At 39.7% G+C, this 23,054-nt stretch overlaps 1 protein-coding gene across 4 annotated transcripts in view; it reads left to right on the top strand.

Annotated features, from left to right (window-relative positions):
- The window catches only part of ESRP1 (epithelial splicing regulatory protein 1), a 56,934-nt gene that overhangs the window by 13,356 nt on the left and 20,524 nt on the right, over window positions 1-23,054 (top strand). For 3 of the 4 annotated variants that reach the window (XM_061123761.1, XM_061123760.1, XM_061123759.1), the window contains exons 5-13: window positions 5,489-5,587; window positions 5,754-5,808; window positions 7,064-7,174; window positions 7,301-7,433; window positions 7,543-7,585; window positions 9,628-9,929; window positions 12,816-13,034; window positions 15,457-15,655; window positions 18,427-18,595. In XM_061123761.1, the coding sequence (XP_060979744.1) occupies window positions 5,489-5,587; window positions 5,754-5,808; window positions 7,064-7,174; window positions 7,301-7,433; window positions 7,543-7,585; window positions 9,628-9,929; window positions 12,816-13,034; window positions 15,457-15,655; window positions 18,427-18,595 (1,330 nt within the window). The remainder of the gene's footprint in view (window positions 1-5,488; window positions 5,588-5,753; window positions 5,809-7,063; window positions 7,175-7,300; window positions 7,434-7,542; window positions 7,586-9,627; window positions 9,930-12,815; window positions 13,035-15,456; window positions 15,656-18,426; window positions 18,596-23,054) is intronic. The other variant, XM_061123758.1, reaches the window with a different exon arrangement.

Raw genomic sequence — 23,054 nt, 5'->3', positions numbered from 1 at the left:
GACGCATGCTAGAGAGTTTAGTCACTTGGTCCTCTTTTCTGTTCATTGGTTTTCACATTTTAAACTTTTAATTTCGTATTGGAGTATAGCCAATCAACAGTGTTGTGGTAGTTTCAGGTGGACAGTGAAGGGACTCAGCCATACGTACACGTGTCGTGTATACATTTAGAAAGCTTCTCACAAACGGTTGCTCAGAACAAACAGAGCTGCTTATCTCGGGGCGGCGAATTGCATACACATAGTCGGATCAGAACTGTATGATAATTCCAGCTCCATTACCTACCAGCCGGGGAACTTGAGTGAGTTACACACCTTCTCTCCATCAGAGGTTCTTCATCTGTTTGATTTCACTGTTATCCACCTGGCAGGACTACTGCATAGTATAGGAGGAAATAGTGTTTGGCACAGAATGGTGTGTAATAAATATCACCATTTATGTCAGTAGAATCTGAGTTAATAGGTGCTGTGGTAGATGGAAAGAGATCAGAGGAAAGGGAACCTGTGCTCAGGAAATGCAAAGTAGAGTTGACGAGAGTCATATTAATATTGTATAGAAATAGTATCTCATCAACGCAGATTGATGGTTGTGACCTCAGGCAGTTAGGGGAGGCTTTGGTGCTGAGTGGGAGTGACCCATGGTCTAATTTGGTTAAGGGATTATGAAGATAAGAGGATTTTATAGGGGAGTTACCTGAGCAGAGGTGAGAAGGCTTATGCCTCTTGTCATTTACAGAAGAGAAAAAACTGGTTTGAATGGAGCATACTCTCCCCATCCAGTTCCTTCAAAGTTTAAGTTCCCCCCAAGATTCTATTTTGGGATAGAAAGTTACAATGTGGCAAATATTTCTGTAGCATTCTCTATTTTTGGCAATTTTATTCTTCCAAATCAGAAGTTAGCAATCCTATTCACTATAGGGCTAGAGAATCAATGTTTTAGATTTTGCAGGCCACATACAATCGCTTCTCATTCATTCTTTACAATCCTTTTAAAAACAGGAAAGCCATACTTTTCTCTGGGCTGCCCAAAAATTGAGTGAGGGTCAAGGGTTGCCTTATGCTGTGTTTTCATCCATGTTCCTTAAGGTGTAGGGTGTGTGTCTATGTGTCTCTCCTGATCGGAGTTTTGCCAAAGCATCAAATTGCCTTATGCAGTGTTTCCTTGGTCAGATATCTTCAAACTTTCTGTCCAATAATGATCTACATATAAAACTTTTCTCTGAATCTGTAGTAAGGGGTTAAGTTGCCACTCTTTGGAGCTGTTAGCTTTTAATGGTGTTTCTCAACCTGGGCTAGATTTTGCCTGCTTGGGGACACTTGGCAAAGATCTGGAGACTTTTTTTGGGGGTGGGAGGAGACGTTTTTAATTGTTAAAACTAGTAGTAGGTAGAGGTTAGCATGGTACTAAAAATCCTGTAGTACACAAGCCACCACCCCCACTCCCAACAAAGATTTATCTGCCCTACATGCCACTGATGCTGAGGTTAAGAAACCTTGCCTTTATGATGGATGGGATTGGTCTCTGTTTCTTGGATATCCTTCTCTTTACTTCATTGTAGGCCCTTACAACAGGGAAAGTGTTATAAGAATTGCAGGGTTCTAGACGATTGGTGGCATAGTTTACATGATACATTATGGCTAGTCACAGCTCTTAGTTCTGTGAAGGCCCTTAAAGTCCCTCCCATCTCCCCAGAAAACTTAGGGCAGTTGTCTTCCTAAAGCATCTTCATCTTTTGGCTCTAGTTTTTCTGTCCTGTCATTACATTCTTTGAAAATGGCCCTGAATTCATAAATACAGTACAGTCTTCCAATGATGATCATTTTTTTAAAAGCTTCTTATTTTGTATTGGGGCATAGACAATGTTATGATAGTTTCAGGTAGCAGGGAAGGGACTCAGTCATACATATACATGGATCCATTCTTCCCCAAACTGCCCTCCCATCCAGCTTCCACATAACATGGAGCAGAGTTCCCTATGCTATACAGTAGGTCCTTGTTGGTTATCCACTTAAAATATAGTAGTGTGTCCAGGGAACTATTAAGTTCATTCTCTTAAGTGTGTGAGTCTTTTCTGTTTGGTAAGTTCATTTGTATCGTTTCTGTTTAGATTCTGCATATAAGGGATATCACACAGTATTTCTCCTTCCTCTGACTTCATTCAGTATGACAGTCTTTAGGCCCATCCATGTTGCTGCAAATGGCATTATTTCATTCTTTTTAACGGCTGAGTGATATTGTGTATATGTACCACATCCTCCTTATCCCTTCCTCTGTTAAGGAACATTTAGGCTGCTTCCACGCCATCAGGTTGCTGTTGTCAGCAGTGCTGCAGTGAGCATTGGGGCTCATGTATCCTTTCAGATCATGTTTTTCTTCGAATATACATGCTCAGCGTTTCGACTGAGCACGTTCTGTTTTGGCACGTTCTGCACATTCTTCCCGGGTGGTGCTGGTGGTAAAGAACCCGCCTGCCAATGCAGGAGACAGACTCGGGTTTGATCCCTCGGTTGGGGAGATCCCCTGCAGAAAGGCATGGCAACCCACTCCAGTATTCTCGCCGGGAGGATCCCAGGGACAGAGGAGCCTGGGAGGCTACAATCCATAGGGTCACACAGAGTCAGGCTGAGCACGCAGAAGCACGAACATATGCCCAGTTGTGGGATTGCAGGGTCACATGGTAGCACTGTTTCTTAGTTTTTTAAGGAGTCTCCCTACTGTTCTCCATAGTGACTGTATCAATTTACATTCCCACCAACAGTGTAGGAGGGTTCTTCTGTCTCCGCCCTCTCCAGCATTTATTGTTTCTGGATTTTTTTTGATGATACCCATTCTAGCTGGTGTGAGGTGATATCTCATTGTAGTTTTGATTCACATTTCTCCAATCATTAGTGACGTTGAACATCTTTCATGTGTCTCTTGGCCATCTGTATGTTTCCTTTGGTGAAATGTCTATTTAGGTCTTCTGCCCATTTGTTGATTGACTTGTTTGTTTTGATGTTGTTAAGCATCATGAGCTGTTTGTAAATTTTGGAAACTAATCTGTTGACAGTCATTTCATTTGCAAATATTTTCTCCCAGTCTGTGGGTTGTCTTTTTGATTTGTTGTTTCTTTTGCTGTGCAAAAGCTTTTGAGTTGAAGTAGGTCCCATTTGCGGAGAAGGCAATGGCACCCCACTCCAGTACTCTTGCCTGGAAAATCCCATGGACGGAGGAGCCTGGTGGGCTGCAGTCTATGGGGTTGCGAAGAGTCAGACACGACTGAGCAACTTCCCTTTCACTTTTCACTTTCATGCATTGGAGAAGGAAATGGCAACCCACTCCAGTGTTCTTGCCTGGAGAATCCCAGGGACGGGGGAGCCTGGTGGGCTGCCGTCTAGGGGGTCGGACACGACTGAAGCGACTTAGCAGCAGCAGGTCCCATTTGTTTACTTTTGTTTTTATTTTCATTATTCTGGTAGATGGGTTCTAAAAAGATACTGCTGCAGTTTATGTCAGAAAGTGTTCTGCCAATGTTTTCCTCTAAGAGTTTTATTGTGTCTAGTCTTATATTTAGGTCATTAATCCATTTTGGGCTTCTTTTTGTGTATCGTGTCAAAGAATGATATAATTTCATTTTTTTTTTTTTTTTTACAAGTAGTTGTCCAGTTTTCCCAGCACCATCTGTTGAAGAGACTGTTTCCAACATCGTGTAGTCTTGCCTCCTTTGTCATAGATTGACCAAGGACAATCATTTTAATGACCCCGGTCAGCGGTCATTACTCGGTTGCTTGAACATCTCCTGGGATTGATTTTCTAATCCCTCAGTGGGCAGCACATTTATTTCTTCACTTGGTGATTAATGTAAAGGGTGAGGCTACAGGGGGAATGCAGAAATTATCCACCATTTTAGCTTGATGATTATCCTATGAGTATGCAAATAGGCATCTGGTGAGCTCAGATTTTTTTTAGTCATAAATGTGACCCTCTTAAAGTGTCCTTATCATGGGTTATGAAAGTTGGTCACCGAAAAGCAGGGAGCTTCAAGTATTAAATGCCTGCTTTGTGTCCTCAGCTTGTTTTATCTCATTTAATCTTCACAAAAGTCCAGGAAGGTAAAGATGATCACAGCTTTGGTTTTACAAATAGCATAAAGTTTAGTGGGGTTAAGTAATTTGCCAAGGAACATATGGCTGCCTTTCTACGTGTAGTATATTTAACTACAGAGAAATGGAACTGGTTGAAGGACAACAGAAAAATAAATTTGCCTAGCGTGGGGGAAAGCAATGCAATGTCTGTTTATTGGAGAAGGGAGAGAGGAAGCCAATGGGTATGAAATAGAAAGGGATTTTGAATTGAGAATAGAAAAGAATATTACTCATTCAGAAGACTGGCTGTAATTCTTGGTGGGGAGATCTCTGAGTTGTTTTTACGTTGTATCCTCTTTATTTGCAGTTAAATGTTACCTACTTTTATTAATATTTGTCTTCATTTTTTTACCCATATTACAAAATACCAATCACAAAACATTTTTATAAAATGAGGCAAACATTTTAACAACCACCATGCAAATGGCTGTTTACATTTTAAACTCAAGAAAAGGTAGTCCTATTGTATTATTTGTTATGTGCATTGTACTACACTATAAAACTTATAACAAAATGAATTTATGACAAAGTGACTATAGCACTGAAGCTTGAAAATAAAGAAATGAACCATTTTAATGACTGTTGGCTTTCTAAGGTGACTATTTTGACAAAGTCACATGCTTTAGACTGCAAATTGATAAAACCTGGCAGAAACCTCTTTTGGTTGCACCCTCAACACAACTTGAGCCCAGCGTTTCTTAAAAGCCATGTTTTCTGGCTTATCCAGACAGTGTACTCACTTGATCAGAAGTCACATTGGTCACTCTTGGCCCTGAGTACTTGAGTTGTTTCTATACATCTACTCTGAAAAGACAAGCATTTGTTGCCATCCAAGATAACTGGGTTATGGGACTCCAAAAATCTTGTAAAAAGGAGTTCAGGATAAAAATAATATCAGAGATACAATGTTATCTATTCCAAAAAGTTTTTGAACGTTAGGCTTAAAGCCATTTAATACCTTGTGATTTTGGTAGATATAACTATATCTTTAGGTCAGCATGGTCATTGCCTGCGTGTGCTATGAAGGTAAGGTAGGGATTCTGTTAATTTCGCTGTATACTTCATGGTTTGACAGTAAAGTGCTCATTATTCATGCATTTGCTACCCCTCAATAAACATTTTATTCCTGGTATTATTCCTCAGGACAGGATTGATTTGGCCATCTTAGTCCAAAGGGGCAATTGGATACTTCAGGAACTGTGGGTAAAATCCAGACTGATGGGAAGCAACTGTTCTGAGAGTTCAAAGAATTTTCAGTCTAGATGCATTTTACTTGACTTCTTCTTGGCTCCATGACAGTTTAACTTGGGGTTAAAAGCAAGCTCATTTTACCTCCCCAAAATATTTCCTCAACTTAATTTCCCAGGTTTAAATTTTGAGAAGAATAGTTCAGCCTCCCGGTATGGAGCATCTCACGTTGAAGATATGGGAAATATAATCTTGGCAATGATTTCAGACCCTTACAGTAAGTACTGGTGTTATAACAGTGGGGACCTAGAATCTGGTCCCATCCACTTTCCGTCACCTAAGCTGCTGAGTCCCGTTCTGCCCCACCCCACCCATACCCACACCCACACACACTCACAGCTTTCTTTCCAGCTAAAAGGATGACTTGTATGTTCTCATTTTAGATCACAGGTTTTCAGATCCAGAGAGAGTAAATTACAAATTTGAAAGTGGCACTTGGTAAGTACTTGCATACTACTCCATTTGAGTCTTTCTATGTGTTTTTATTCATATTGTGGTATTTAACTCCCCTTATATTTTAGTGACTTTACTGACCCTTTTGGCTATCCATTTTTTTACTAGTACGTCATTCATTAAGGGAGATTGTGATTTAAAGTGAGCTTGGATGTTGGAATTAACATTTAATGAAATATTTGTATCCTTAGTCACTATGACCTTAGGGACATCTTGTGTTCCTATCTGTGATTTTGATTTTAGCCTCTCTGAACTGTCCATCCTCCCTGGAAAACTTCCAAGGGGGAAAAATCACAGGGCCTAAAAGAGTTCACAAGGTTTTTACGGAGATAATTTTAAGTATGTTCTATCAGGTCCTACTTTGAAGCACGGGAAATAACTGGGGAGAAGTATGAGATGGTAGTATCTCTGTTTGTGATCACAGGTAGACGTGTTTGTACATCACTGCAGTGGCTTGCATGAGATTACTTGGTGCCTGAAGTGAACAGAAACTTCTGACATCTTTGCCCATTAGAGAGACACTGAGGCCTGTTTAGTTGTGGGAAAAGTGACTCATTAAGAAAATGTCCTCAGAGTACTGAAAATAAAAATATGGGAGGAATAGAACATCAAAAGATGTCAAAATATAGAATAGGTGATTTACAAATGACTCATTAAGGTGTGGGAACTCCCAAGCATTTCCATAAACACTCTGTGATGCCTCCCTGTTTGATAGGGGAGATATTTTAATGGCAGACTTCTGACCACGTGCACGCATTCCTGATGTGGGTTAATTACCAGCTTTATGGGAATCTTAAGTTTTTGCGGTCAAGCTGGATCTAAACCCCACTGATGTACTGGCCAGATCAGAGAATGAGTTTAAACCTACCCTTCTCAGCTCTAGGAACTTACAGGCCATCAGGCTGATGGGAGGATTTTTCTTCCTATGAATTGATCTTGGGTTCTTGTGAGAGCAAGGAAGCAGCAGCTTAGCTGATAGGTGGTTTGCTGGGTGAGCAAGCTGTGCTGAACTTGCATAGGCAATTGCCTTTGTATAGTTAGTTACCCCCTAAAGAATACTTTGAACTATATACCCACAGAATTTTTGAAGTTACGAAGTACACTGGGCAGCATGACAAGTCTGTCTGAACTCCAAATGAAGAATAGCTCAAGTGCAAATAGGCCAGTTGTCTTAGGAGGGGGTAACAGGTCAGACTGCCTAGCATTAATCACATAAGCTGAAGTTTTGCTTGATCCACAGCAGCAAGATGGAACTTATCGATGACAACACGGTGGTCAGGGCGCGAGGTTTACCATGGCAGTCTTCAGATCAAGATATTGCAAGATTCTTCAAAGGACTCAACATTGCCAAGTTGGTTTTCCTTAATCTCTATTTGACTTAATAGTCCCAAAGGGGATACATAGATGTTGTGTCATTTTTTTCCTCCTTACTGTTATTTGTCTCCCCCATTGTTTTCTGTTTGGTTATTTTTCAAAGGGGCGGTGCCGCACTTTGTCTGAATGCCCAGGGGCGGAGGAACGGAGAAGCCCTGGTTAGGTTTGTGAGCGAGGAGCACAGAGACCTAGCTCTGCAGAGACACAAGCATCACATGGGGAGCCGGTACATCGAGGTAGGTGCTCGGCCTGACCGGCGACGTCCTGACAAGCCTGGCGTCCTGCACGAGGGTGCACATCAGAAGGCTCAGAAACTGCATTTCATTTCCCTTTGTCTTTCCTTAGGTTTACAAAGCAACCGGTGAAGATTTTCTTAAAATTGCTGGCGGTGAGTACCTTCCATACAATGTGGCTATATTGAGAAGGATCTAAAATTTTACTTCTATACCAAAGGCAGATAAATACACTCATGATTGTTTTTTTACTCCCAATGAAACATAGGAATTGACTTTTATTCTTTCGATAGGAGGAAGAACTATCTAGTGGTATCAGGTCGTGTACTGTGTAACACTTGTCCTAAGGCTTAAGTCAACCAACTGTAGTTAAATAGCAATTAAAGATACTTGTATACAAAGGCCAAAGGGTGCATGTAAAGTCATGTATAAAGGGAAAGAGTAGTTGATGAAAGAAATTAAATAGTCTGAAAACTTTCAAACAGCCATAACGGCCATACCTAAATACCTGGAATCGTTGCATATCTGCTTCTAATTTTTCTCTCAACTTCATAACTCATTAGTGGCCAGGAACATGGTAGCTTTCTGGCTTCTAGTGTTTTAGAATGTGTGATGTTTGAAGTAGTATGGTCAAAAAGAAGTAGGAATAGGAAGTCTTTATCTAATTCTAGAGTGATTTGTAACTTTAACAGATGCATAAAAAAATGTCAACTGTGGTTTGTCCAACAGATGTTTTTCTTTCCTCTGCTTTAATTTCCTTTCTCCTTTTAGTATATTGTGAATATCTTCTTAAATATCTCAATTTTCCTCAGTGCTCATTGCTGGGCTTCCCAGGTGGCGCTAGTGGTAAAGAATCCACCTGCCAATAAGAAGAGGCACGAGATGAGGGTTCAATCCCTGGGTCAGGAAGGTCCCCTGGAGAAGGAAATGGCAACCAACTCCAGTACTCTTGCCCAGAAAATCTCATGGACAGAGAAGCCTGGTAGGCTGCAGTCCATGGGGTCGCTACGAGTTGGACACGACCGAGCGACTTCACTTTCACTTTAGCACACACATGCAATTTACCATAATTTTTTATAAAAACAATCGTGTTGGAAACAAGCTCCAATTGCCCAACTTTTCACTCTATATGTTGCAGTGAATACTTTTGTATCTCTGTATGTGCCACTCATTAGGATAAATTCCTAAAAACGAGATAACTAGATCAAAGAATATGGACATCTTAAGGCGTTTTTGACACATATTGCCAAAATATGCCAAGGTGGCTTTCACTTAAATACAGAGAACTTTTATACCCCTTCATTATCATGTTATTATTTATCTCTTATAAAAATCTTTACAACTGTAAAACTTGTAGTAACAACATTCTGTTAATACAATCTGCTGGTATATTTCTTGCACTTATTTCTTGAAATGAACCAAGGCTTCCAAATTCAAAACTTCAAGTTTAATAGGGTTTCCGATGTTTGATATTCACTGGGGATAAAGTATATTTTGAAGTGCTACGGTCTTGAGGTTCCATGGTAGATAACATTGTACATCACAGGTGGCAAAGTTGACCGAGTGTTTGAGTATTTGCTGCAAGGCAGCACTGGACAAAATGCTTCATGTTCAGCAGAGTATTGATAAATGTTGAAACTAGCTGGCAAATATATTCATTATCCTCTCTACTTGAGTATGTTTGGACCTTTCCTAATAAAAAGTAATTAGGAAAATAATAACAAAAATCACTAAGTGCTTTGTATGTAATCACTTATTCTCATAATTTATGAGGTAGGTAATTTTACTCCCATTTTACAGATGAGCAAACTGAGGTACAGAGATTAAACTTGACTGAGATCACAGCCTGGAAAATGATAAAGAGCCACAGTTGCACCCAGGCATTCGAGCTTCAGGATCTGTGCCCTTAACCATTATGACTAGTTGCTTTTCCTCCAAGAATGTGATTGTTAGTCCATGATTTAACTGTATGGCTGCTTTCCTAAATTAAGAGAGGTATTTTATGAAAATGGTAGGGTGGAAGTTGCAAATTAGTTGGAAGAGAGTTCTGATTCCTGGGATATTACTATGAATTCATTTGGTAGTGCAGGTCTTAATTATAAATTCAGGACATTGCCAAAGATCTCACCATTTTAATTTTGGTGGAGTTGATGTCTTAACCGTTTCTCCCTGTGCCTCCTGCTGTTGGTGTTCCCAGGTACATCCAATGAGGTGGCCCAGTTTCTCTCCAAGGAAAACCAAGTCATTGTCCGCATGCGGGGTCTCCCCTTCACGGCCACGGCTGATGAAGTGGTGGCCTTCTTTGGACAGCATTGCCCCATCACTGGGGGGAAGGAAGGCATCCTCTTTGTTACCTACCCAGATGGTAGGCCCACGGGGGATGCTTTTGTCCTCTTTGCTTGCGAGGAATACGCCCAGAATGCACTGAGGAAGCATAAAGACCTGTTGGGTAAAAGATACATCGAACTCTTCAGGAGCACAGCAGCTGAAGTTCAGCAGGTTGGTGGCTTTGCGTTATTTCTATCCTCTTTTTGTTTAACTAATTTATTTTTTAATTAAAATATAGTTCGTTTGCAATGTTTTAGGTATATAGCAAAGCAATTCAGTTATATATATATATGTATATTCTTTTTCAGATTTTTTCCATTATAAGGTATTACAAGATATTGAATATAGTTCCTATTCGTTATTTCTGATCCTACAGTGTGCTAAAATAAACCTTGGAAATAAAATTTGGACATTACAGAAAGTATAAGCACGTGAAAAAAATCTTAATCTGTAACTAAATGAGAGCCACTATTATCTTAATGTACACACAGAAAAAAAGTCAATCTTTAATTCTATGTCTAACAGTAGCATATAATTCATTTAGAAAGTCTACTGTGCCGGGGTTTTTTTTTTTTTTCTTTTTTTGCTATCAGTAGAAATTTCTTGGTTAACATGCTAATAAAACGGTCAGTTTCTGATTGATTTCTTTAGAACTGGATACAGGGATATAGGGTTTTAATGTCTTGCCAAATATATTTCCCCAAAGGCTTGATCAGTTTCATACTGCTGGGAGAGTGCAAAGTGACCTTTTGTCCTGCTGCTGTTCATCCCTTTCAGAATTGAGCACTCTTTTTGAGACGCGGATGTCAATTCCTGAAAACATGCCAAGATCCAAGCATAAAACCATCTCTAGGGTCTCAAGCCTTTCAGCTGTTCTTCTTGACTTACAAGCTGATCATTTCACTTCAGGGATTAGTTAGCTTCCACCTGCGATCATTATAGACTGTTTCACATGGCTCTTCAACTTACTCTACTTGATTCGATCGTAGGATATAGTTATTTCAGTGATTTTCTTTGGTCTTTTTTGCAAGCAGTTCAGACACTGACTCTACCGTTATTTCAGTGAGTTCCTAGAATGATTTTGTTTCGCTTCTGCAAAGCCCATTGTAATGATTTAAAATAATTCTCCAAAGTTAAATAGAACCATCACCTGCTATAATATCAGATTGATTTTTATGCCTCAAATAAATGTAAATGAAATGCTACATTTATTCTGTGCTCTATTGTACTGGTGCTCTTGAATCTTAAACTATGAGCATACTTGTAGTATAAACAATTCTGTACTTGTTGGAAGTGAGTATCATAAATTCTGAATCTCTAAAATATGCTGAGCATGCTTAAGGCTTAAAACATCCTTCCCAAACTAGAGGTGGGGGGTGAAATCTTTATTTTAGATCTTTAATTCAAAAGACCTGTTTCATGGAAATCATTCCCTAGAATGTATTACCCCAGAGCCTTGGCTGCTGTGTATTTATTGGCTTGGATGTAGAGTACGCTGTGTCTATGACTCTGCCGTAGGTGGTTTGAGTGTAGGGGGGAGTTTTCCCTTTCCTGCCTCCCACCTCTAATAATTTATTTAATAAGCACTGAAGTAGTCTTAGACTTTCCGCTGTCTTTGTTACTAATAATCACTTAACTCAGGAACTTTTTACTCACCTTCTATTTGGCAGGTACTGTAGGTGCTAGATCATTTCCTGTCCCAAGTTTGTTTATAACTGCATTTGTTTTCTATTCATGTTCTTTCCCCTGATGTTTGTACTGTGTCTGGATTATTTGTGTATTTTCTCAAAGTCTTCCTTTCTCTTTGGCTGTGTTGTGTTTACTTTTTATCGTTGTCACCTCTTATTCACCTAGCAATTGGACAGGCTGTGAGTGAGGAAGTTAGGGCAGTTTGGGGGGAATTTATGGATTGTCTTATATTTTTAGTTACGAGCTGTTAACTAGTTGGCCTTCCCTCATAGCTCAGTCGGTAAAGAATCTGCCTGCAATGCAGGGGACCTGGGTTCGATTCCCGGGTTGGGAAGATCCCCTGGAGAGGGAAATGGCAACCCACTCCAGTATTCTTGCCTGGAGAATCTCATGGGCAGAGGAGCCTGGTAGGCTACAGTCCTTGGGGTCCCAAGAGTCGGGAATGACTTAGCGAATAGACCACCACCACATGAGCTGATAAAGGTTACAGTGGTAAATGGTTCAGAAATCCTGGGGATTCCACACATGGCATTTGCACAAGGACCTGCTCGTATTATCAACTAACAGGCGTACTCTAAACTACAACAGAAGTAGACAACAACCATGTAACGTGAATTTTGCCTGGGAGCAATTCTTTCTCCATTCCAAAATGTACCTGACCTCTATCCATTCTCAAGAGAGCTGAATTCCGTAAATTTAAAAGATAGGATCCTCTTTTTTGCCACTGTCTCAAATTCACATGGAAATTGATTTTTATTTTCACTAATGGATTTTTCTTTTCAGGTTTATGTGATCCAGGCATTCTGCTTTATATATCATTATAAATGTGACATATTTTAATATAATTGAGAGTCACTATTTGACCTGTGGTTCCTTTACTGTGTCGTTTTCTTTATATTTCTTGAGTTTGGAGGTGGAATGTGAAGATACTATTGAGAGAAGCACTATTTAATGAAATAAAATCTAATAGGTTGTCCGTAAGTCCACATTTTAACAATATGTCCTGAAAAGCAGCAGACTTGAGTACTTTCTCAAAGCAGATAGTGATGCATTTGTCCAGGTCAATAAGTCCTTAATCTAAGTTCCTTGTGTTGTATGTGGTGTATACCTCACAATGCCTCTAATAAAAGTGGGTTCATGCTCTCCCAGCTGAAAAGCATGAACGACTTTCTGCATGAGTGCTTCTCAAACTTTATTATGCTGGTTGATCACCGAGGGATCTTGTTAAACTGAAGACTCATCTGGACTGGGTCGGGGTGGAGCTGAGAGGATGCATTTCTAGTCGTTCCCCAGGGACGCCTGCCCTGGCCTGCAGGCAGCATTGCAGTAGCAAAGCTCTAAATCACTTCTGTTTTGCTTCGAGCACAGGTGCTGAATCGATTCTCCTCGGCTCCTCTCATTCCACTTCCAACCCCTCCCATTATTCCAGTACTACCTCAGCAGTTTGTGCCCCCTACAAACGTTAGAGACTGTATACGCCTTCGAGGTCTTCCCTATGCGGCCACAATTGAGGATATCCTCGACTTCCTGGGGGAGTTTTCCACCGATATCCGAACTCATGGGGTCCACATGGTACTGAATCACCAGGTAAGAAAACCACTTACAGGGAAACCGATCTGCTGTTGCTTTTTAAAGACACTCCTCAGTAAACAAGTAACAAGTGTTCATCCGTTTGTATAGTAAGCTTTGCAGGAACAATTTAACTATAAATGCAAGAGATCTTCTAAGATGAGCTCCAGAAAGAATGCTGGAGTTGGTACAGTAATTCAGATTCAGCTCTGATTCCATTATCACATACATCCACCAAGTCATCAGTAGCATCAGGTCGGAGAAAAAGACGTTATCAGCATTTTACTACTGCAACTGCTGAATTCTGCTGGAGTGAGAAAGCCGTCATAGACAACATTTAAAAGCAATGAGCATGTCTGTGCTCCCAAGTATTTTGTATCCATAGATGATTTAGAAATGGCTTATTTCATGTAGCTATCAAATCACATTTTAGTAGAGTGCAAACTCAGATAGAACTTGTATCTATACCACTTGGAATAGTATGTGATCATAAAAGACATTCAAATGTATTAGTGTATTTGTGCGCGTGCCAAGTCATTTTAGTCGTGTCCGACTCTTTGTAACCCACCGGACCTCAGCCCTCCAGGTTCCTCTTTCCATGGGATTCTCCAGTCAGGAATACTGGATCGAGTTGCCATGCTCTTCTCCAGGGGATCTTCCTGAACCAGAGGTCAAACCCGTGTCTCTTACGTCTCCTGCTTTGGCAGGCTGGTCTTTACCATTAGTGCCCTAGTTGTTGAGAATCCTCTGTGAAAATCTAACCAGATTCTTATAGTTTGCAATATATATTCTAAGCATATTAAAAATAGGTCTCAACTTGGTATCTCTTGCTCTTTTAAATAAAGTTAATTTATATTAGTTGCTGGGCAATTTGCCAGTATGTTGTGTTATCATAAGCAGGACAGAACTCTAAATACCCATATAGCATGTAATTCTAATTAAAATTTTGGAACTGTTTATTAAAAAGCCAAGTTGTATTATTTTTGAAAAGATGTTTTCTGTGCATTATAGTCTGAATATAGGTTTGTATTAGAAATACCCACTTTTCCTAAACTGCGAGTTTCCCACTTTCTATTTTCTTGTGAAGGTGGGTCACATTCATAGCCATAATCCTGTCTCACTGGAAACTGCATGCCACTGGGTATAGGGAACCAGAAGTCCCTGGTGGATGCTCCACACTCACACGTGCTCACTCTCACAACACTTTTGAGCTGTGTGACTTTTTATCCAGCTAGGACTCCTCTCGGCATGCTTCACTGATGGCAGTCCTTTTGAATCAAATTCCCCACAAGCCAGCATCACCAGGGAATTGTTTGGGTTCTGAGTCACCATTTCTAGTAATCTAGGGGCTATTATTACTCTTTGATTAACAACTGTGGACAGATTTGCCTCTCATTGACCCTTGTGACCTACTGTGATTGCACCTGGGAGAAGTGCTTCTTTGATGATGGATAAGCTCTTAGCTGCCTCAAAGATGTTAGTTTTCCATCTTGGACTGGGTTTCCCTGGTGTCCTTAATTTCCCTGGTATGGTAACTCTGATGGTAACTTGCATGGTAATCATTTGCCATAACTAGTCCCTTAGAGACTTTCAAGAAACCCATAAAATAAAAAAAGGAGTCTTATAAGCCAGTTGTATCTTTTTTTTTTCTCTCCCATAAAATGTCTATGTTAAATAAGACTAAGGCATTCTGGTCCTGGGTAGCAGAGATCCACCAGCTTTGTTTTAAGTAGGATTTTTAGCAAGCTGTTAGTAACAGGGGCAATGTCTATAGGCACCTGTTGGCCAAGGTTTAAAATGGAGATGCCAAGGGAGAGATGAGAAGGGCTCCCACGCAGCTGGTGCTCCAGCTCCCGCCGCCTTCACCATGCTCTGCAGTCCCAGCTCCTCCCCTCCTTCCCCGCCTGCAGGCCACACCCCAGTCTAGGTAGGCTTCAGGGAGGAGGAAGAGGGATGTTACACGTCAGTGAGGGGCAGACTGGGGAGCCCATAGAGAACACTGGTTTGTTCATTTTCACGTAGGAGGATGGGTAAAGCTCTAATACTGGTTCTGTTACTAGCTTTTCTCAGTTGAGTGAGATTTAATCAGATTTTTCAGAAAGGGGGAAAAAACCCAGTGTACAATCCTATATTTTGAAACCACAGTCACAAGGAGACCCTTTCAAAAACACATAAATCCATTTCTAGTTTATTAAAAGCCCGAAAAGGATTGCTTTCAGCTATGAGCTCTCAAAACTTATTTCTTCAAGGTTTTGTGGGCAATTCTGTTGATTAGGTGATGAAACATAAGCCAGGTTTCAGTAGATCTTACTGTCACCCAGATTTTGTGGCTAAAATGTCTGTACCATGGGTGATTGTCACTGTGCATGTTTTGTAAGCAACCACTTCCTTGTTGAAGGAGACAGTCTCCTTTTGTTTTTATTCTTCCTTACGCGCTCAGGGCCGCCCGTCAGGAGATGCCTTTATCCAGATGAAGTCTGCGGACAGAGCATTTATGGCTGCACAGAAGTGTCATAAAAAAACCATGAAGGACAGATATGTTGAAGTCTTTCAGTGTTCAGCTGAGGAGATGAACTTTGTGTTAATGGGGGGCACTTTAAATCGAAATGGCTTATCCCCACCGCCATGTAAGTTACCATGTAAGTTTTTCTTGGGTCTTGGCGCTATTCTACGCTATATGCTGGTAGGTGCTTAAGCTGCTTTCATAACTTTCTGTGCCCCTGGTTCTTTCTAAGGCAGGTGAGGTGGTTACATAAGGCTTTCCCATCTGAAATCGGTAGTATCTGATAATCATTTAAGACCTTGGTTGTGGACACCCATAATTAGAGATGCTACAAATACCTCCTTTCAAATTATATTCTTGCTTTTCCAGTGATAAGCACTTGATTTCTGAAGCTTAGTGTGCTCAAGATAAGCACTGACTCTGGGAGGCAACCTGGCTATGTAGATATTTTATTACGCATTTAAAGGTAAAATAAGTATGACAGATCCTTTTTGTTTTTTTCCTGCAACATATTGCGGGTTTCTTTCTTTTTTTTTTTTTAAAGCAAAGGGTGATTCGATGCCCATTTTGCATTTTTAATTTTTTGAGCATTAAGTATTTGGGGGGAAGGATAACCTGAAGAGCATCTCTCTTGCTCTCTAGGATATCTAGAATGAGCAAGTTGGTAAAAACTAAAATGCGTAAATAAATTAGCCAAAGTTACCATTGGATCACAGGATCAGTGCTTAAATCAAGCCGTGCTGTTGCTCATTGGCACCTGGGTGCAAGCCATCTGGAATCCTGTTTGAGAGGAATAAGCCCTTTAGCATGGAGACCAAGTTCTTGTTCACGACTAAGGAACATTTGGGGATCTGATGTTCAAAACTTCAATTTCGTGACAAAGTTTTCAGTTTTGAATAAGACATTTTCTTAGTAAGTATGTTGGGTATGTTTAAAGAATGTAGCACTCAAAGTATAGTCCAAAGATAACTAAGAAAGTGAACTGGATGGTGTGCTTGATTCCAATAAAATGTGGAGAATTAAGACATCACTTTCTAGTAAAGAGGAATCCATACCAATAAACCTATTTGATAAAGTATTATTCATAGAACATTTGGTAGGGCTTAATCCTTTATTGCCCTTGGAATTCCTAAATGCTAATATTCCATTTATCTGCTGCTTGCTGTTGGTGAATATCTAAGAGTTGATCACTAATGACTATAAAGTTTAAAACATTCTTACTGGGCTCAAGTGGATATCTTAATGCAATCTGTTGTGTGTTTCCTGTCCATAAACCACTGATAATATCAGTAACTTTTACAATTTCCTTTACTGATAATCTATCAAGCATTGTAAGATAGGGGATTTCTCCATCATGTATAACCGCAGTTCTTTTACTGTGATACCTTTTTATTTTTCTCTTCCTAGTGGAAAAAAATGGTCATTACAGGCTTTATAAGACTTGTATTTCTCTTCCCCCCATCACAAACCCTAAAATAATAATTTTTCAAAATTTAAATGCAGTTTTACATAAAAACTTAATTCCATATTTTTATTACCTTCTAAAAATGTTAATTAAAATTCAGCTGTTTGTCATTTTAATGGAAGAGTTTGCTCATTTAAAAAAATCAGAACCAATTTGTGCATTTTCTGTTATGCTTGTTCTGGTGGTTTAGTTGCTTAGTCGTGTCTGATTCTTGTGACCCCTTGGACTGTAGCCTGCCAGGCTCCTCTGTCCATGGAAATTCTCCAGGCAAGAATACTGGGGTGGGTTGCCATTTCCCTCTTCAGGGATGCTTGTTCTACTGCACTTATTTTTTTCTGCCAACTTACTTCAGGTGACCCTGTCTTTATGACTTAGGTGCCTCAGTTCTGTTTGCCCTTTCTCTGGACTTTTTCAGGCCAGAGATCATAATTTTAAAACTATCTACACATCAGGTATCTAACATGTAACAGTTTTTGATGGATACGAAGGAGGTTTTCCTGTGAAATGTTACCCACTGGGCCTCCTGGGTTTGAAAACTGAAGTCTGGGAGCCCACATTCAGGCCACCTCTCCTCATCTCTCCTATCGGGCACAGATGTCCTGGAGAGCTGTGTTCATCCCACACCTTAGAGCTAGTGACCAGCACGGGGTCTGACTTAAGTGAGTTGCTGTCCTCAAAGACTTTGCATCACGAGAAGACAGAAAATCCAGTCCTTTCTAATTTAATCTGAATCCACTTTTCATCAGCTGACTCTCAGGAAGACATGCACATATTATTTCTTCAGGGTTCTTTTTCAAGGAATCTGACTTTTTTTCTTTTTTTGCACTGGTCTGAAGATGTCGATTAGCTTTGAAAACCCATCTTCTGGGTTGCCTTGAAGTGTGCACAATACAGAGATAATCTGCTTCTTTTAGGTTAGTTCACTCTGTCAAAGTCTCTGCTTTGGCATAGTACATGGTCCTGGTGAATAGTATTTTACCGTAACTGTCCTCATGCTGTGCTGTAGAGTCGATAACAAGATGGACTGGTAGTATAGCTCTCAAAGGGGGGAAAAAGAAAGCTTTTAGTTTGAAGTTACACGAAATGTCAGTCTGTCACATGTTTCTTTCCTCAAAGAGTTAGTTTGTGGTATCTTGCACTTAGGAGCAGGGAAGATAAAAACCATGTGTCATGAAATTTTGAGAAGACTTGAAAGTCCACTTGGTACTGTTTTTTTTTTTTCAAAGTTCAAACGAAGAACCATTCTTTAGGTAGATGAAGTGTGTGAGATTTGAGATTGCTTGTAGGTATTATCTATGTAATCAAAAGGCAGTTGCTTGGGACGGTATAGGGAACTGGTCTCTCTTTCGAATGTGTGTGTGGAAGGGCGAGCTCGTGGCTTCAGCGCTTGCCCGTGTCACTGTTACTAATGTATCTCAAGGTCTCTCTCTCTGTTTGTTTAGGCCTGTCTCCTCCCTCCTACACATTTCCAGCGCCTGCAGCAGTTATTCCTACTGAAGCTGCCATTTACCAGCCCTCAGTGCTCCTGAACCCACGAGCACTGCAGCCCTCCACGGCGTACTACCCCGCGGGCACCCAGCTCTTCATGAACTACACGGCCTACTACCCCAGGTAAGGCTCTGGGGGAGAGGAGGTGACGGGCAGGAGCTAAGGACTCCGGTGATGGCCGCTGCCTGAGTCCGCAGCAGAGCGTCGCCCGCCACGTGGCAGGTTAGCATGCAGGCTGCAGTTTCTGGTCATAAATATCTCTGTCCAAGAAGCTTGCTTCAAGACAACCAGAATGTTTATTTTTTTTATCCATCTCTTATTGACAGCATAGTCTTTTAGCTTACTTGTGTATACAACTTTCCTTTTTTCCTTCTGTTTTAGGGCTGCTTGTGAGTTAGCCCAGTAATCATTATAAAAGAGGGACAGTATCATGTGAATGAATTACAAAATGAGAAAATCTGTGGTGAGGGCAATTAATTTTTAAGAATTCATGTCAGCCCGAAAGAGATAAAGACTGTTTTAAATTTTACAGGGCTTGTATTCTTTCCCCTCTAAGTCTTTACTAACAAGTCCAGAATGAGATTTTTCAGTACTTTCTTCCGTATTTTAAATCTGATTACTTTTAGTTGTTCTCAACTAAAAGTTGTATCCTGTTTCTTGGAGGCAACAGGATATAACGGAGAGAAATTTGTCAGTCTCATCTCTTCTTCTGCCTACAGCAGTTCACTTAACCTTTCTGGTTCTTACGCAGTGATGGGATCAGCCATGTTTCTGGAGTCCCTGAATCCCTCCCAGGTCTGATTGCCTGTGATTCTAACTTGGATGCATAATGTCCTCTCATTCTCAATTTTCTTTAAAAAAAAAAATTTTTTTTATAAGTCTTTGTTTAGTTACTAACCAGTTCACTTTATTAAAATAAAAATTTTACTTTGGCACAAGCAATATTGCTTAAAATTTTTTTTAAAGTACACGAGGGCCTTGTTTTTTCCTTCTGAAGCTATTTAATGTAGATGTTTTGAACACATCCACCAATGTCCATGTGAGGTTTTGGCTTACCTGTCTGATCTCTAGAGTTATGTCACACTGGTTTTTTATTTTTGTTGCTTGTTTGTTTGGCTGGGGAGTTTTTTTGGCCTTGCTTGCATGGCTTTCGGGATCTTAGTTTCCTGACTAGGGATCAAACCTGAGTCCCCTGCAATAAGGTATGGAGTCCTAACCACTGGACCACCAGGGAATTCCCTGTCACACTGTATTTCTGTACCCTCTCCATCTACAGTTTCCTTATAGGGAGCAAGAGCGTTGAGATCTTGGTAGCAGTGAAGCTTCTAGCCAATAAATTTGTTTTTTGGGGGAATTTTAAAAACATTCATTTTGGTTTTTAAGTGGAAAATATTGAAAATGTTCTTTATTCTGTTGGGGAAGAAGAATAGTGAGAAAGCCATGATAATCATCAGCTTTTGAAAGTTTGAAAAGGCTCAGAAGCGTGAGTAATTGTTCTTGGTTGAGACTGTGTCAGGCACCCACTCCAGTCCCAATCTGTCACCTTCTCTGGACCCTGTGACAGTCACTTGCTGGTAGCGGCTCTGGTTATAAGAAAGAGCTTGGTCTTCCTTTCTTATGCCATCAGAATGCCAAAGTGGAATGCTCTGTGCCCCTGGGTGTCGGGGGCAGTTTCTTGTGCCTGTAATACACTTGCAGAGTATCCAATTCCATCATTGCCTTACTCTCTGGACACTGTTAAAAGAAGGAATCTCTTAGAAATAATTTCCCATCATAGTGAGTTGGGAGCTTAAGTCTGGAACTAAAGCCCCAAAGGTAAGAGAAACTGATTTATGGCTTAATAGTTCCTGTAATTTTTTTCTACTAGTAGTTTTAAAGTTTGTAATGTCCTCCTTATTAAGTCTAAGAGGATAGAGGTAGTGAGTAAAAGTAGATTCAGATTTTACACAACTCTAAGTTCAAAAGTAACCTCAATTATCAATTTGAGAACATACACATCTGTGTGCTTGTAAATAATGTGACATACTAACATACGCTTGGTATGTTTTTTCAACTTGCCAGTATGTCACTGACTTCTTGCCTAAGGAATATCTGTAAATGTAGCTCACTCTTATAACTCCCCATGATAACTAACAAGTTACTTCCCATTCATGTAACTTTCTAAGAATGAAAATATGTCATAATTTTTAAATTCCTTTATTTTTATAGACATCTAATTGTATCTTTCTCTGTTAAACCTCATACTGATCGTTAAATACTTCTATGGAACAATTTCACAAAAGTGGGATTTTTAAATCATGCTTGTGTGTTGTATTTAAATTAATATTTCCAAATAACTCCTAGTATGTTTCATTATTTGAATTTTCATTTCCCTCATTCTAGGGAATTATACACACAAAGTGTTCAAACATTGGAATGTTCTGTTAACCAGACTTAAAGTCTGATATAATCTAAAAAAATATTCCAGAAGCCATAAAATATTTCATAGTTTTGGGAGAACACCATTAATTTTTAACCTCACATGACTGTAAGGCATTTGAGACTCTGTAATGTAAATGTTGAAAGTATATTTTGGCTTATTTACTGATGTGTAGGAAAATGGGAGATAGCATACTTCAGGCTAAAACAAGATATTAAATTGGAAGTCTGGAGTTTGTCTCTTTTCAAATTAGAAATAAGTTTAAATTCCCTCCACTTAAAATACTTTATTGAAGTATAGTTGATTTACAAAATTGTGTTTATTTCTGCTGTACAAGGTGATTAGCTATACACATTTTCTTATTCTTTTCCATTACGGTTTATCATAGGATATTGTCCCTCCATTTTTTATTTTATTTTATTTTTTTGTCTCTCCGCTTTTTAAATGAAAGCTGTCTGTCTGACTTCAGATTAATGTCATATGTTCATTACTTTTTTTGTGTGTGTGTGTGTTCATTACTTTAAAGATGCTAACATATTTTGCAAACTTAAAAGCAGGCCCCTCAGAAAATGATACTGATTTTTACCTGTTTATAATTTTATTTTTTTATTTTTTTTGTTTATAATTTTAAATTTATCTGGGCAAGCTTTTATTCAGTACCTCTGTGTGCAGCACATTTGGAATATTAGGATTAATAAAATATGAAGCCCCCCCCCCCCCAAAAGAAAATGAACCCTTTCTGCCATAGGGTAGCTGACAGAATTCATCCCTGTGCAAAGTCAGTGACTTCAAAGGGCTCCTTCCGCTAGAGGGCATTTGTTCTTATTTTATTTCCTCCTACTTGGTATATCTTCCAGTGGGTGTTGCTCTGAGAATATATTGATAGCATCTCTCACCATAAGGATTTGGATTATTTGAGGAACATGTAAGGAAAAAAGCAATGAATCAGTGAATTGCTTTTTGTTTATTACTAGATGAGTTTTTAGCAGTCTAAATGTATGGCTGTGACAACAGCATCTTGAAGAGCTAGTGAAATTAAAACAAGTGGTTCTATTTTCTGCTTAAGAACATTGGTTTTTTACTTTCTCCACTTGAAAGAAGGTTTCAGGTACCCGGTATGCCAGAGCTTAGCCTGGGATACAGAAGAAATGTTGATGCCTACCCTGCTTATCACTCAAAACTTCTCTCCCATTATACCTTTTCTCTCCCATTGCATAAAGTCCTGCCTTTTGTTCTGACGTCTCATTTTTCTTAGAAAAGAATATTCTCTTTTGCATCAGAGCTATAAGCACAGGTAAGAAACATGCTAGGTCTTCAGCTAAATGTCATATAATTTAAAGAAAGATGGATTAGCATAAATGTCTTATGTATATCCATTGCCTCACCTTTTGTAGGACATATAAGTAATAACATCTTCACCTTGAACCAAAGTAGAGGGCAAGGGTATGCTTGACATTTTTAATGAGGAATGCTTTATTTGCATGCCCACGAAAAAGGTTGGGGGTGGGATGGGGGATCCTTTTATTTCTTGGGATAACCATTATGTGAAATCAGCTCTTTTCTACCCAAGCATTAAATACATGAATTTAGTAAAAGTGAAACATTCTGCAGTGCTTGGTTTGTCATGTCATTTTTGTATTCTCTTCTGAAATTCTTTGCACTTGAACCAAAAGAATACCAACCCTCTGAGAGATGCTTGCATCTGCTGTTTTGGAACACTTGACTTACTTGCTCCAGTCTCCTTTGTTTTATTGAGATAAGTATAGGTTCACACGCCATGTAATAAGCAGTAAGAGGCATTCTATATACACTTTACCTTGTTTAGTCACTAAGTTGTGTCCAACTGTTTGTGACCCCATGGACTGTAGCCCACAGGGCTCCTCTGTCCCTGGGATTTCTCAGGAAAGAACACTGGAATGGGTTGCCGTTTCCTTCTCCAGGGGATCTTCCTGACCCAGGGACTGAGCCATGTCTCCCGCTTGGCAGGTGGATTCTTCTCCACTGAGCCACTGGGGAAGCCAGATTTACTTGCTGAAAGCTTTCTGATAGGACCAAGAAAAAGAAAGAATTGTTTAAAAATTGTTTTAAATTTTTCTTTTTATTTTATAACAAATACTTAGTGTCACAAATGCAAGCTGGAACTCAGCATGCAGTAAAATGACA

The sequence above is a fragment of the Dama dama genome, chromosome 21 (genome assembly GCF_033118175.1).
Source record: "Dama dama isolate Ldn47 chromosome 21, ASM3311817v1, whole genome shotgun sequence".
Classification (NCBI taxonomy): domain Eukaryota; kingdom Metazoa; phylum Chordata; class Mammalia; order Artiodactyla; family Cervidae; genus Dama; species Dama dama.
Note: the sequence above shows the minus strand (reverse complement) of the source record. Positions and strands in the feature narration are given on the sequence as shown.